Source organism: Gopherus flavomarginatus, chromosome 12 (assembly GCF_025201925.1).
Source record: "Gopherus flavomarginatus isolate rGopFla2 chromosome 12, rGopFla2.mat.asm, whole genome shotgun sequence".
Lineage (NCBI taxonomy): Eukaryota > Metazoa > Chordata > Testudines > Testudinidae > Gopherus > Gopherus flavomarginatus.
This window is the reverse complement of record NC_066628.1, coordinates 13,704,991-13,720,596: the sequence shown is the minus strand read 5'-3', so window position 1 is coordinate 13,720,596 and position 15,606 is coordinate 13,704,991. Positions and strand designations below refer to the sequence as shown.

At 49.7% G+C, this 15,606-nt stretch overlaps 1 protein-coding gene across 1 annotated transcript in view; it reads right to left on the bottom strand.

Moving 5' to 3' along the window:
- The window catches only part of LOC127032887 (zinc finger protein 436-like), a 39,839-nt gene extending 37,097 nt beyond the window's left edge, over window positions 1-2,742 (bottom strand). Inside the window, exon 1 of the mRNA XM_050920479.1 lies at window positions 2,537-2,742. Coding sequence (XP_050776436.1) covers window positions 2,537-2,594 — 58 coding nt within the window. The 5' untranslated portion in view covers window positions 2,595-2,742. The remainder of the gene's footprint in view (window positions 1-2,536) is intronic.
- Between the last annotated feature and the right edge of the window lie 12,864 nt (window positions 2,743-15,606).

Here is a 15,606-nt window from a genome sequence, read left to right as displayed (position 1 = left end):
GAAGCAAAAATCAAGAGAAAACCAATTTTGTTTTGTTTTCTTTTGTTTTATAAAGTCATTCTTAAAAACCCTGGGTGCATCCTCTCACCAGCTCATCTAAGTTGCAGTTGAGCAGCTATCAGGGTTAGGCTTAAGGCAGCAGGATCTGGCCAAAGATCTCTTTCCCACAACAGTCTAATCACACCTTTCTGCTACTAGTTTATTTTAGTAATGAACAACATGCTGATGGGAACATAACATGCTAACACTGGGGACTGAAATGTAGCCCTTTGGGGATGAAATTTGGCAGCTCTTTTCTCCCTGGCAAAGCATCCTTATTTGTAGAGCTGTGGTGAAGTCCTGGGAGTGTCAAACGGAGATTTATTATTGGAAATTACAGGCTTTTTTTTGAAACACAATATATTCCCTGAAGAGTTGGCTGTTCAGAATCCCCTCACTCTGCCTTTGGCCATTGGAAAGGAATAGCCAATTTCCTCCGATTAGCGAAACCATTAAGGGCCTGATCCTTCCAAGAAAACCATATGCATCATTTTAGAAGATGTCACATGATTTGCAGGAAGGAACCCTCAGTCCAAGCCAGGTTACACATGATGTGTTGGATGGAGCAAACATATCCCACTCAGCACTTTTAACACTGGGGAGGTTTACTGGCTTCTGTGAAATCGGAATGAACCCCATGGTTATTTCACAGGGGCTTGATAATGTGGAGAGATTTTTAAAACTATGAATAATCCCTCTCCTCTCTTCTCTGTGTCACCCACTCTTCTCTCCCTGTTACTTTCCTATTTGTGCAGAGATGGTTAAAATCTGACACTTTTCTTGTTGTCCCCCCCATTCGGTCCCTCCTTTTTTCTATCCATCTCTATCTGATTTTTCACCCCTTTCATTCCTGACATCCCTGCCTGCCACCCAAAGACACAAAACAGAATCCTCCAGGGGAGCCCATTCATGATCCCACTGTAGCCTCTCTGAACCACTGTGCTCCCCTTTCCGCCCCTGGTTTTGCTCCTGGAGCAGACCCCAGGCAGAGGAGTGCAGTGTCTTCATTGTTAAGGCCAGTGAGCTCCCTCCCTGAGCTGCATTAACAAACAGGGCTCAAGCATGGGTGCTGGCGCTAGGAGTGCGGCCGCACCCCCGTCTTGAAGTGGTGTCCATCACATGCAGGGTTCACAGTTTGGTTCAATAGTTCTCAGCACCCTTACTACACAAATCGTACCAGCATCCTTGGCAGGGTTGTCATTTCCTAGACACTACTGTGCTAATAAGCGATGGTCACATAAACACTACCCTATACCGGAAACTCACTGACCGCTATACTTAGCTACCTGCCTCCAGCTTCCATCCAGGACACACCACACGATCCATTGTTTGCAGCCAAGCTCTAAGATACAACCGTATTTGCTCCAATCCCTCAGACTGATAAACACCTACAAAATCTCTATCAAGCATTTTTAAAACTACAATACCCACCTGCTGAAGTGAAAAAACAGATTGACAGAGCCAGAAGAGTACCCAGAAGCCACCTACTACAGGACAGGCCCAACAAAGAAAATAACAGAACACCACCAGCCATCACCTACAGCCCCCAACTAAAACCTCTCCAGCGTATCATCAAAGATCTACAACCTATCCTTAAAGATGATCCCTCACTCTCACAGATCTTGGGAGACAGGCCAGTCCTCACTTATAGACAGCCTCCCAATCTGAAGCAAATACTCACCAGCAACCGCACACCATACAACATAAACACTAACTCAGGAACCTATTCTTGCAACAAAGCCCGTTGCCAACTCTGTCCATATATCTATTCAGGGGACATGATCATAGGACCTAATCACATCAGCCACGCCATCAGGGGCTCGTTCACCTTCACATCTACCAACGTGATATATGTCATCATGTGACAGCAATGCCCCTCTGCCATGTACATTGGCCAAACCAGACCATCTCTACGCAAAAGAATAAATGGACACAAATCTGACATCAGGAATCATAACATTCAAAAACCAGTGGGAGAACACTTCAACCTCTCTAACCACTCAGCGACAGACTTGAAAGTGGTAATTTTGCAACAAAAAAACTTCAAAAACAAACTCCAAAGAGAGGCTGCCGAACTTGAATTAATATGCAAATTAGATACAATTAAATCAGGCCCAAACAGAGACTGGGAATGGTTGGGTCATTACACTAATTGAATCTATTTCCCTATGTTATGTTCTTCTCACACCTTCTATGGATCATCTTAACTAGCACTTCAAAAGTTTTTTTCTTCTGCTGATGATAGCTCATCTCAATTGATTAGACTCTTCGTGTTGGTATGCATACTTCCACTTTTTCATGTTCTCTGTATGCATAAATATCTCCTGTCTGTGTGTTCCATTCTGTGCACCTGAAGAAGTGGGCTGTAGCTCACCAAAGCTCATGCTGAAATAAATTTGTTAGTCTCTAAGGTGCCAAAAGTACTCCTGTTCTCTTTGTGCAGAGAGTCATTTTCCTGCCCAGTCCCCTCCCCTTCCCCCAGTTCTCTCCCAGTCACCTGGCATCTCCCCTGCAGGGGCTGGTGTCGGCAGGCGCAGCAAGAGCAGCAGAAACATCTTGCAACAAACTGCAGGGCGTTTGATTGCTGCTGCTGCTCTGTCGTCTTCCTGTGCTCTTAGATACCAACCCGGGCTGCAGCACGTCCCAGGCAGGGACTGGAGTTATCTTTTCCACAGCTGCGGAAAAACTCAGGCATGCTGGTCTCCCCCCCTTCCCCCGCCACACACACAGCCCTCCCCTCCTTCTTCTCCCACTGACCAGCCTTACTTGCCTTCTACCTCCCTGCCCACGATCAGGGGCTCTTGTCTGGGGAGGAGTTTCCTAGCCAGAGCTGAATTCACCGTGTGTCACAAACACCCCATGAGCGGCCCCACAGCTCTAGCAGATTTGTTCTCCTCTTGTCCGGCACACGCCCACGGATCTGGCCAAGTGCTGGCCTTTGTGTTTGCAGAGGAGCCATGGCCCAGCCTGGAACCTGCAGGATGCGCTCAGCTGCCCAGGGGGCCCTCACCTGCCTTCCCCCAACTGCTGGGATGAGTGCCTTTGCTGCCCGATTACAGTGTCAGAAACTGCTTCTCCGGCACACTGTTACATATCAGAAACAGTCACCGAAGATGCCCTTTTTTGCATCTCTATTTAAAAAAAAAAGGAAACCAGCATCAAGGTAGCAAATTCTGCCAGAAGAGGAAAGTCCCCCTTTCCGAATTTGCCAACTCTCACCTTTCTCTGCATGGTTCTGACCCCCCCCCTGCAATGTTCTGAGAACTTCTGGCCTCCCCTTTCCCCTAGAAGTAGCAGCATGAGGGTGGGGGGAGGATGAGCATGCAGAACCTTCCCCACTTCTGCAAGCAGCATAATCCAGTGTGGTTCTCAACCTGTTTTCCATTGTGGGCCACATATGCAGCTGTGTGTGTTATGTGGGCTGCATCTGTGCAATATATATGCTACCTTTGTGGCCCTGAGGATGTCACATGGCCTGTAGCCGTGTGCTGATTGGGCTGCAAGTAGCGGAACCATTGATTTAACCCATGATGTAAGCCCATTATTGACACCCAGTCTTTAGTATTTAAATAGTCAAATGCTTAGGAAATAGTTAAAGTTTTGATCTGTAAGGCTATGCAATTTTGGCTAAGGGTGGATAAGTTGCTATAATTTTAAATCATTGCTTGAAAACTCATTCACCATAAAATATCAATGACAACTTAATTTTTCCACACTGTCCACTTTGCTGTGGTGTGACTATGTTGTTGCAGCTCCAGTAAAGTATTTATCTTGTCTACGCATCAGAATAAACTAGCTAGTAGACCTGTGTTTCTGGATGTATGTTTGGTATACCAGTGGAAAGCCATAAGAAATGTAAATCTTGACTTGCTCTAGTTCAGCCTGTCTGTTGATAGAGGTCACAATGATTATCAATAAGGCAGCACAAAGACACTGAAAGTTTGCAGTGACGCTTTGACAGGTGTGTACACATTTGTACAGGGAAAAAAGTGCGACTAAAACTAAGAGAATGTGATAGGCTTGGATGGATTCGATTTTTATTGATAAATGTTGGTAAATAATTTCACTGCACACACACAAACCAATTCAAATATTTCTACCAATAATCATTTGCATCTACAGGTAGTCAAGGTAAGAAAAATGCTTCTTGATAACTTATAGCATGTGGTTTAAGGATATTTACTTTGTATATTTTGACATGTTGTTATACCAATTATATTAGACCAGTAAGAACCAGCAGGATCTTATTAAAGGGGACAAGACAAAGATGCCACATTTATTATAACAATTTGATTTACGACTAATAACTAATATCTTAATTCTTATACACACACATTATACCTAATACCTATACACACACACATTCACACACACACACACACACACACACACACACCCATCAAATGTTCTGCAGCTGCTGCATAGTTACCAGTCCTGAAGATAGCTTAAGTTCATAGCTTGATTTTGTAGCTTGGGTTCGTAGCTTGTGGCGGCTAACTGGCCAGCAAAGCTGGGCACAAGGACAAGCTGGATCTCTGTTGGGCAGGCACTGATGTCCTTTCATGTTGGCAGCAGAATGTTACCCAGAGTCAATCATCTCACCCTTCTTTTTTATAGGCTTTTAGTTTGGATTCAAAGTCTATAGGTCTTGCTGTGTCACACTGCCTCTGGATTTAGATTGATCACCCATCAATTGCAGGCGTGACTTTCAGCCTTGAACCTGGCTTTGATCTTCCTTCTGTTGTTCTGTTGTCCTTTTCTTTTTAGGGTGGATGCTTCTTACTTTGTTTAGGGCTGTTGTCTAGGTCTTCAGCCGTTGGTATTTGAACTTTATCTCATCAGGACAGGCTGGGGCTGGAGGTTGATTCCGTCATTCATACATACCTCATTCACACATCTAAACTAAACTAATAAGATTACAGCAGGGTTTGCAAAAATGAAGGTTGGAGGAAGCTTTTACAAAATGGAGTGAGTGTTTTAAAATGGGGTTTGAATTATAATATGGAACAGAAATTACAGTGCAGGCAAGTGTAGTGAATGGTGAACAGAAGTTACATTAATAAAGTAAACAATTAAAAACAATGTCATTTATCAGTTCTACAATGTGATGTGTTTTAATTGTTAATAAAGCTTTAACTTTGTAATCACAATATCTACTGTCATTTAATAATTATTGTCTGACCGCCCCATACTTCTGAACTGTGAAAATTTAAATCTATAAAAATCCAAAAGTATGTTTAAAAAAATCTATATTATCAGTTGAAATTTTAAAAAAATTGAATTCTACCAAGCTTATATATAACTTAAATACTAAGTGTTAAATTCTCAAAAGCTCATAAGTGACTTAGTAGCCAAAGTGCCACTAGAAGTCGATAATACATGCTCCAAAATCATGTCGGCATTGATGGAAATTTCATAAAAGTATATGTGAAATAATTCCACTGGTAATAAAGCTTAATGCTCTTTTGTTGTCGTTAGGTTTTGTTTTCTGTTTTTTCATTTTGTTACTCATTTAAATGGGAGTGCCGCACACAGAGGAAATTTCATTGTCGCCAACTATTCTGCCCATGGTCCAGGGTTAGATTGCTAACCTGGGATGCAGGAGATCTGAGGTTACTTTCCTTGCTGTGCCACGGACTGTGTGACTGTAGGCTATTGACTTAGGCCCAGACCTACAAAGTGAGTTAGGCACTGACACCCCAGATTTAGAAGTCTAAATCCCAGTGTTAGATGGCATCCCGCAAAACCCCTGCTCCACTGCTGCCTAACCCAGTAGGTACCTAAACTCACTCAGCACCTAAGTTTTTGCAGTAAAAGTTCCCTTGGCACTTAAGTCACTGCCTCTGAGCGTGCACGCTCCTGCCTCACTCCAGGACCTGGTCTATACTACAAAGTTAGGTTGATATATGCCACCTTGCATTGACCTGATTGTGCAGGTGTCTACACTTGGTCTCCCACCAATGTAAGCTGAGCTCTCCTTTACACTGACATAGTAACACCACCTCTCTGAGCAGCGTTGAGCCATGGTTGATGTCCAGAGGCCAACGCAATGGGAATGTAGACACTGTGTTACCTATGTCAACCCAAACGCTCCTCCAGCAGCGGTCCCACAATGCCCAATGCTGACCTCTTTGGTCACAATTGTGAACTCCACTGCTTAGGGGTCACAGAAAAAGGAAGCCACCTGCCCCTTTAAAGCCCAGCAAATTTTTGAAATACCTTTATCTGATTGTCCATCTTGATGAACTCACCTAGGAGCTCTCGGTTGTTGTGTGTAACTGCCCAGCTGACCATGCCAGCTATGTGTTCCAGGCGCACTCCAGCCTGGAGTAGACAGGAGAGACTGGATCTCCCGGGCCTACAGGGAGAAGAGGCTTTGCAAGCATAGCTATGGACCAGCCAGAGAAATGTGGACATCTCTGAGAAGATTGCATGGGGCATATAGGAAAATGGGCATGAAAGGAACTGGCAGTAGTGCCGTGTGAAAGTAAAGGAGCTGCGGCAGACATATCAGAAAGCCAGAGAGGCCAATAACACTGGTCTACAATTTTTGAGAAGTCGTCTGCTTCAGAGATAAAATGTGCTATTTATTATGTATTTTGATGTGCTGAATTCAATGACAATTATGACAATTAAAACAACTGATTGGCTGTTTCTAAGATATTTAAGTTTTTACATTTTATGTCTATGTATATTGTGTAGATAGTAGAGTTTTAATCATAAATTGTAAACCTAGGTCTTTTCATGTATTTATGGTTGCTTTACATGATAATATTTCACCTGTCCTGTTTATGTAACACTTTAAAAATCAGCAAAAGGGTTATATAAATAAAAGTTATTATGAAACAAAAGGCAAAAAACTATTATGTACATAGTTTAGTCCTATTCAGTGTCTACTCGGGGCTTCTTGGCTTGTCTCTTGTATTCATTAAATGAAGCATCTCTTGTCACTGTCCAGCAATAGTCTGCAAGCATTGATGGGCTCCATTTGCCCTGACAGCCTGCCAGGAGATTCCACTGCTGTAGTCTGGAGCCCAACAGCTCTGCCTTACTCTTGGTAGTTCCAAATCCCTGACGAGGTCATTCAGTTCACCTTGTGTTATGAAGTGTGGTTCAGAGGAGGAGGATGGGAGAAAATGCGGGTCCTGTGACATTGATGGTTCAGGACCAGAAGTTTCATCCTCTTCCTCTTCCTCATCTGACTCAAGTGAGAATGATTCTGGTGCATCAGGAACCGGCAGTCCTTCTCCGTGGGGTACTGGGCGTATAGCTGATGGAATGTTTGGATAATGCACAGTCCACTTTTTCTTCTTTGACACACCTTTCCCAACTGGAGGCACCATGCAGAAGTAACAATTGCTGGTATGATCTGTTGGCTCTCTCCAAATCATTGGCACTGCAAAAGGCATAGATGTCCTTTTCCTGTTCAACCACTGGCGAAGATTTGTTGCACAAGTGTTGCAGCATATGTGTGGGGCCCACCTCTTGTCCTGATCTTCAATTTTGCAGCCAAAAGAAAGGTGATAGGCTTTCTTAATCATAATGGTTATACTGCGCTTTTGTGATGCAAAAGTCACTTCACCACAAACATAGCAGAAGTTATCTGCAATGTTCACACAAGTATGAGGCATCTCTGCTCACTTTGGCTAAACAGAAATGTGTCCCTTTGCAAAATCAAACACTGACAAATAAGAGAGCATGACACTTCATGATTTCTAGAGCTGATACAGGGCAATTTGTTCAGCAGAGTGATGTAAGCTTCGTTATGATTGCATCATCCATGACTTCTAGGAATAACATGATGTAATTCATATCATGTATGACGCAATGCCAGCTTCAGATTGCATCATTCATTGTTTTGCCTAAAAAGCAAGTACTGTCCAAACCCAGTCATAGATTTATTCATAGATCCAGTCAAAGATGTATTTTAGTCATTTCTGGTTTAAATTGAGATCCCTTCCCTTTATAACTCACTTATCCTACGCCATTCCCAAGTCAAGGGTCGTATATACTGACCCAATAGCATATCTTGAAAACTAGAGCCAATCAACAATTTTAAGCATCATTTTCGTTCTCAGTGACCCAGAATTAGTAAAGTTGGACTACATTTATTTCAGAAGCATTTTGGCTGTAGAGCAGTGTAATCGATCCAGTGCCAAGCCACAGACCTGCTTCTTTTACAATGAGCTGCATGCCATACTTGGCAGATACCCCACCACTACCTCACACACCACTGTGGATCCTCGAAGCATCCTGAGTCCCAGGTCCCAGGCGTGAACAGCAAGGAGGAGGAAGAGGAGGAGGATAGGGGCATGCCACAAGCTAAGATCTCTCTGAGACTCCACTGAAGTCCAGTAAGTCCCAGCAGTCAAGTGGAGTCGAGCCCGCTGCAGGGGAAGGAACTTCAGGTGTGTAAATTTATTTTCCAATATGGTGATAGCACCCTCAATTTGGCAGGATACAGCTATTGACTTTTCATTAATTTATTTGTGCTAGAAGAGGTAGCTGGGTACAGGAGTGGCAGAAGCACCCTAAAAGTGTGAGGGAGCCCACAAGGACCTGAACTGTGCCCCTACTCTCTGCATCACGCTGTCCCTGAGGCTCCACCCTCACACCACCCATTCCCCCAAGCCTCTGCCCTCACAATGCCCCTTCCCCCAAGATCCCACCCCCACACCATATGTTCCCCCAACTCCGCCCCTGCCCTCTCTCTTCCCCCAAGGCCCCACTCCTGCGTCGCCTTTTCCTCTCAAGAGCCCGCCTCCCGCTCACTCCTCTCTCCACCTCCTGCCCCCATCTCTCACCCTTATCACCGGTAAAAAGTGGGAGGGTCATGGCTTCCCAGCCCCCCCGTTCCAGCACCCCTGGGTGGGTAAGCAGAGCAGTTTGTTTACGTACACAGAGAGCTCCCTTGAATCCTCCTGAGAGATCCTGAGTAAACTTTCACAGGGGTGATCTACAGTCCTCTCCCCAAGGTTTCTAGAGATGTCAGTCTTATCTCTTCCTCCACGATAGGACACTTTCACCCTACTGCGGTAAATTGGCTAGTGGTCTACAGGCCCGGGTGGTTTTGTTACCCTCAGGAGATACCTGGTGAGATACCAGCTAAAAATCACACTCGCCTGTGGGAAACGGTGCCAGTATCGACTGCCAGTGCCCTATACTCAGTTTCATGCTACCAAGCAATTCCCTCGTTTCCCTCTTCCCAGGTGGGTCATACACACCATGGCGGGTACTATGAGAAGCATGGTGCACAAGCACTCCCAAGCAGAACTGCCAATAAGCATGTCTTGTTTAAAATGTCAGGGGAGCGAAGGGAGTTCTGAATCTCAACTTCCACTTTCTGTTGTGACAATCGTGCCTCTGTGTGTTTTATCCAGACCTACTGCTCCCCTTGAAGGGTTCCCCTCTCACACCTGCAGAACACCTGAGCCAGAGAAGTAGGAGAAAAGTGAACTCAGGATGACATGTTCAGTGAGATCCTGCAAGCCAGCGCTGCATCCGATGGTGAACAGAGGGCCACTAGGATGAATATTGTAGACTGTGTAGAGAAGGATAGAGCGGGCAGGAGAAAGGTGCAGGAAAAGCAGAGAGAGATGCACTAGGACATACTGGGGCTTCTCTGGCAGCAAGCACAGATGCTGCAGACTCTTATGGACCTATAACTCCAACAAACACGGGCTCGCCTCCCTTTGCAGTCCATGGAGAACTCCAGGATAGAACCTCCCTACATCCCCCCTCAACATTCCACATGACATCAGGGGCTGCATCCGTAGCCCTTCCACTCCGGGGGACATTAAGGACAACCTCAGCATCACATTCATCAACCGTAGCTCTCAACAGGTCAGTGTATGTGTAGCTAAAATGGACATGAATGTTTCCTCCCCTTCTTTAAGCTCTGTTCTAGACATGTACTAAGGCTTTAACATATTTACTTTTAATTTGCAAATAAATTTTAGTGTTTTCATTGCTCAATAAAATTGTATTGTTTGGAAAACAATTCATCTTTATTAGTCCCCAGCATATGTTGCACAATGCCTGACAGTAGTGAATGCACCCACTTACATGTTGTTGTACACTGCGACACAACTCATAAGATCAGCGACAAACACAGTGTATCATAAAGGTACAGCAAGCATCACAAAATTGCACTGTCGGTGTTATATTTATAGATGTAAACCAAGCACCACACAATGCCTAGCTGGCCCCAAAACAGAAGGGCCAGGTAGAGCACAGTACACCACAACACATTCCTGTGGCTCATGATTAAAGCGCTCCTTCAAAACCTTCCTGAGCTGTACAGCTCTACGTTGAGATATTCTAATAGCATTAGTGGCTGGCTGTTCAAACACTGCAGACGGCCTCTCCACTTCTACCCCTGCTGCAACTTTTCCCGCTTAGCTTCACAAAAATTATGCAGGATACAGTTGGCAACTAACCCTTAGGATATTTTTCTCACAGAGATCCCATCTTGTGATTAATCAAAGCCAGTGCCCCTTCAGTCTACCAATAGCACGTTCAATGGTCATTCTACATCTGCTGAGCATGTCGTTGAATCTCTTCTTGGTGCTGTTGAGGTGGTAGTCGGGGGGTCACCTTGCTCATTCTGCTGTCTAGGTGCTCACTCTTCTTCACCAGCTGCCCACCAGTCCACTCTGCCGGCCGCCCTGCCGGGGTGAGGTGAGCTCACGCAGATGCACCTCTGAACTCTGGGTCTTCCCTGACCAAGGACAACCACTGTGAGTACGGTGCCCTGGAGGGAGAAAGGAGGGGCACATTAAAGGAACTTTTGGTTGCTGGAATTAAGAACCTGAGGCCAAAGGAAACAGCCCAGCATATTCCCTCTTAGAGCTGCCCAGGGATGTTATGTAATTGTCCCAGGTTACTGGGCGGGGGCTGGAGCCAGTTTTGTGCTGTATTGTTGAAAAGGAACCCCTAGCTATTCAACCCAGCCCTTGTTGCTGCTGACTCCACTTGGCAGAAGGGTCACATGTACCTGCTTAACATTACCTACTGTGACAGACCCAGACCAGTGGGGTACAGGAGTCTGGTCCTATTGGTATCCAGGAGGTGGGCAGGTGAAGCCCGCCCACTTCTAAAGGACCTCCCCCCAGCCCAAGGGGAGGATCCACAGGTCCATGACACCAAATAAGTACAGGGGACAACTAATGAAAAAACAGGATCAGGAGTGAGGTCATAGGGCTAAACGAAGGGAACCTGATGGGGACACCGAGCAGAGAACCCCAGACAATGCCCACTGCTCCTCGAAAGCGTCAAGGGAGCCAGTGGACGCCGCCCAGAGGAACTCTGCCTGGATGTGTGAACGGATGGAGGAGCAGAAATAGGCCCCACAGTAGCAGGAAATCCCGTCGGCCAACCTCCTCTCCCTGGTTTTGTAGATGGCTCGTTTGGCCAGGGCCAAGAGGAGGTTGACAAGGAGATCCCGTGTCTTTGTGGGGCCACGGATGGGGGTGTGTAGATAAACACGTGAGGGGAAAAGTGCAACCAAAAACGCAATAAAATGTTCAAGAGGAGCTGGAACAAGGGCTGCAATCTGGCGCACTCTAAATAAATGTGCGTCAGGGTCTCTTTCATGCCGCAAAAAGGGCAGGTGTTGGGGACAGGGCTAAATCGCGCCAATTACACACCTGTGCTTATGGCTCCGTGAAGGAGCCGCCAACTGACATCCCCGGTGGGCCTCGGGACCAGGGCAGAGTATAAACTGGCCCACCGGGGCCTCTCACACTCGAGAGGTGGCAGGAGGTCCCGCCATTTGGTATCAGGGCGGGATGCGAGGCTGAGGTAGTGGAGAGCGTGGAGCACAAGCGTGTACAGGTGTTTTTGTGGCGCAGCCTGGAACAGAACCGGTTGCAGATCGTGCAGCCGGCTCACAGCGAAAGGGTGAGGGGGCCAACTGGGTCCATGGGGCAGGGGCCCAATGAAAATGTCAACAGGGCCTGAGGTGGAGGGTGGGCAGGGCGTGCCCTCTCGCAGGACCTGGTCGAGGTAAGCCCGAGCAGCAGCCAGTAAAGCGGCCTTCACTTCCTGAAGTATGCGTCGGGGAGCACGAGATCTGGGAAGCCCCATGCGCTGAGCGAGCGTCAGGGGATCCAGCCAGTCTCCCTGGTCATAGTCCATCAGGTCTCCCACTCTGGTGACTCCCGCCAAGACCAGCCTCTGGCGTGCCATGGGGGACTCCGCCACCTGCACACGAAGCTGGGGATTGTGTAGCAGGGGCTCCGCGAGGAGATCGGCCCCCACAGTGGCCGCCACTGATCTGGTTGCTGAAAAGAGCTTCCAGGTCCGGAGGAGGTCTTGGTAGAAGACCAGCAGCCCAGAGATGTCTCGCAGAAGACCTCTCAGATGGAGGTAAAAGAGCTGCTGGTCATATCGGAGCCCTCAGAAGCGGCAGAGGAAGGCATGTGCCAATACACTCCACGCCGGACTACCTGCACCATACAGGAGTCTCTGCAGGGCCTGGAGGCAGAAGACATGGACCTGAGTGCGTAGGCATTTCAGGCCCTGTCCTCCCTCCTCCAGGGGCAGGTGGAGGACCCCTGCAGAGACCCAGTGCATCCCTGGCCAAAAGAACTCCAGAATCATCACCTGGAGGTTGGCCAGGAAACCCAGGGCCAGGACCAGGGTGTTGAGCCGGTACCAGAGCATGGACAGGACCAGTTGATTGAGAACCAGCACCCTCCCTCGAAGGGAGAGGCACTGGAGTAGTCCCGTCCATTTCCGGAGCCACTCTGTCACCCTGCCCTCTAAACCATGCCAGTTCTCCAGCGGAGACGGATGTGTGGCAGAAAGGAAAACGCTGAGATAGAGCAGTGGACCCGCGCTCCACCGGATGGCCTGAAGCGCGGCGGGGAGGGAGCTTGCCTGCCACCCATCCCTGACCACCAGGCCACAGCTCTTGACCCAGTTGACTTGGGTGCAGGAGACCGCTGAGTAGATGGCCTGGCAAGCCTCCACCCGCACCAAGTCACCCGTGTCCTGGACCACGAGGAGCACATCATCGGCGTACGCCGACAGGACCAGCCGCAGCTCCGGCTCTCGAAGCACCAACCCCGTCAGCCTCTGATGGAGGAGACAGAGGAAGGGCTCAATCTCCAGAGCGTACAGGTGGCCCAAGAGGGGGCACCCCTGCCGCACTCCCCGCCCGAAGCTGACTGGCTTAGTCAGGGTCCAGTTGAGCCTGACCAGACACTCTGCAGAAGCGTACAGCACCTGGAGAAAACCCACAAACTGGGGTCCAAAGCCAAACGCTTGCAGAGTGCTCAGGAGATACCCATGGTCCACCCTGTCGAACGCCTTCTCCTGATCCAGGGACAAGAGGGTGAACAACAGACCATCCCAACACCCTAATTCCAGAAGGTCCCAGACCAGATACAGGTTATCAAAGATCGTGCAGCCCGGGACAGTGTAGGTCTGGTCTGGGTGGATCACGTCCGCCAGCACGGACCCTAGCTGCATCGAGATGGCCTTTGCAACAATTTTGTAGTCTGTGCTGAGAAGCGAGATGGGACGCCAATTCTGTAAGTCGCGGAGGTCCCCCCTCTTCGGCAATAAGGCGAGCATGGCTCGCCTGCACGAGAGAGGGAAGATCCCACCCTGCAAAGACTCAGCCCAGACGGTGACCAGGTCTGGGCCGAGGACGTCCCAGAACACACGGTAGAACTCCACGGTCAGCCCGTCCATGTCCAGAGATTTATTGGTGGGCATGCGACGGAGGGCTTCCGAGAACTCAGCCAGAGTGAGAGGCAGCTCTAGCCGGTCCCGGTCGCCCGTGCTGACCGTTGGGAGACCATCCCAGAGCACTCTACAAGTATTAGGATCGATCGGATCTGGGGAGAAAAGAGTCACGTGGAAGGCCCTGGCCCTCTTGCACATCTCCGCTGGATCCGTGAGGGGGGTGCTGTCCTCTGCCAGGAGGCAGATGACATGCTTCTTGGCCCCACTCCTTTTCTCCATGGCACAGAAGAAGCAGGAGCCGTGATCCATCTCCCGAAGGAGGTGGATGCGGGATTGAACAAAGGCACCCCAGGCCCAATGGTCTTCGAGGGCCCGGAGCTCCTCCCGCTTCTCCCGGCGCGCTCCGCAGAGGGATGGAGCCTCAGGGCTGGCAGCCAGATGCCTCTCCAGCTCCAAGACCTCCCGCTCCAACTGCCCTATCGCCGCATCCCTCCGTCGGCTGGCACCCCGAGTGTAGTCGCGGCAGAAGAGCCGGGCGCGCACCTTCCCCAGATCCCACCACCGCCGCGCCAAGGAAAAGGCGCGCCGCTGTCCTCGCCAGGCCAGCCAGAACTCCCGGAAGGACGCCACGAAGCCCACATCCTCCAGCAAACTATTATTAAAGTGCCAACAGGCCAGCCCCGGCCTCTCCGCGCAGAAAGAGGCCGTTACGGTGGCAAGGTGGTGATCCGAAAAGGGGGCCAGCCGAACGCTGGAGGAGTGGGCCCGTGAAAGGTGGAAACGTGACAGGTAAATACGGTCCAGTCAGGAGTGTCACGACTGATGGGCCTCCACCTGGACAAAGGTGAACGTCAAGACGTCGTCCGGGTGGTGGTCGCACCAGACGTCCACCAGGGAGTGGCGATTGACGATCTCCTGGAGGACGTCCACGGCGGCCGGGCACTGCTCAGTCCCCAAGCGGTCTCATTCCTCGAGAGTGGTGTTAAAGTCCCCGCCCAGGACCAGACACTCACGAGGATTCAGGGAGCCGAGAAAGGCGGATGCCTGCTGATAAAAACGCAACCTCTCCGGGCCTGATGTCAGGGCGTAAACATTGACGAGATTAACCACAAGCCCCTCCATGCGGACCCGGAGGTGCAGCAGGCGACCCGGCACAGCCTCAGCGACCCTCAGCACCTCGGGCCTTAGGTCAGGGGAGAACAGGGTCTCCACTCCAGCCGCGCAAACCGAGAAGTGGCTAAGGTAGGCCCCATCCCCCCACTCCAGCCGCCAGCTAGCTTCAGCGGCTGGATCCGTATGGGTCTCCTGCAGGAAAACCACAGAGTACCCCCCCTCCCGAAGGAAGGAGAGCACCTGGCTCCTGCGGAGACCCATCCTACAGCCCTGGGTGTTTAAAGTGGCAAAGATGATCGGCGCCATGAGGGCTGGGGGGGATCCTCGCCGGCAGACATGCCCATGGCCTCCGGCAGGCTGCACAGCAATCCGTGACCTACCCCGTAGGTGAGTAAAGAGTCACGGAAGAGACAGACCCGCCGGTAGGCCGCGGTGGCCTGCTTCCTGGTCCTCTTACCCTCCCCCATGAGGGCCCATGCGGCCCGGAGGCCCTGATGGAAATCCCCCCATCGCTGGAGCGCAAGCTGGACTTTGTTACGGGAGCCACGGACGTCCTCAAGGAACTCCCGCAGCTCCTCCCTCAGCGCATGGGGGGGCGGGGTCATGGATTAATGACCATCCTCCAGTGGGGCCCCCAGCACAGCCCCGTGGCCCACCGAGGCGGGCAGGCAGGGGGCAGACCCCCGACATCGTGTCCGATGGGCCGACGCCACGCGACCCGCCCCGCACCCCGGTTCAACAAGGGGCGGCGGAAGGAGA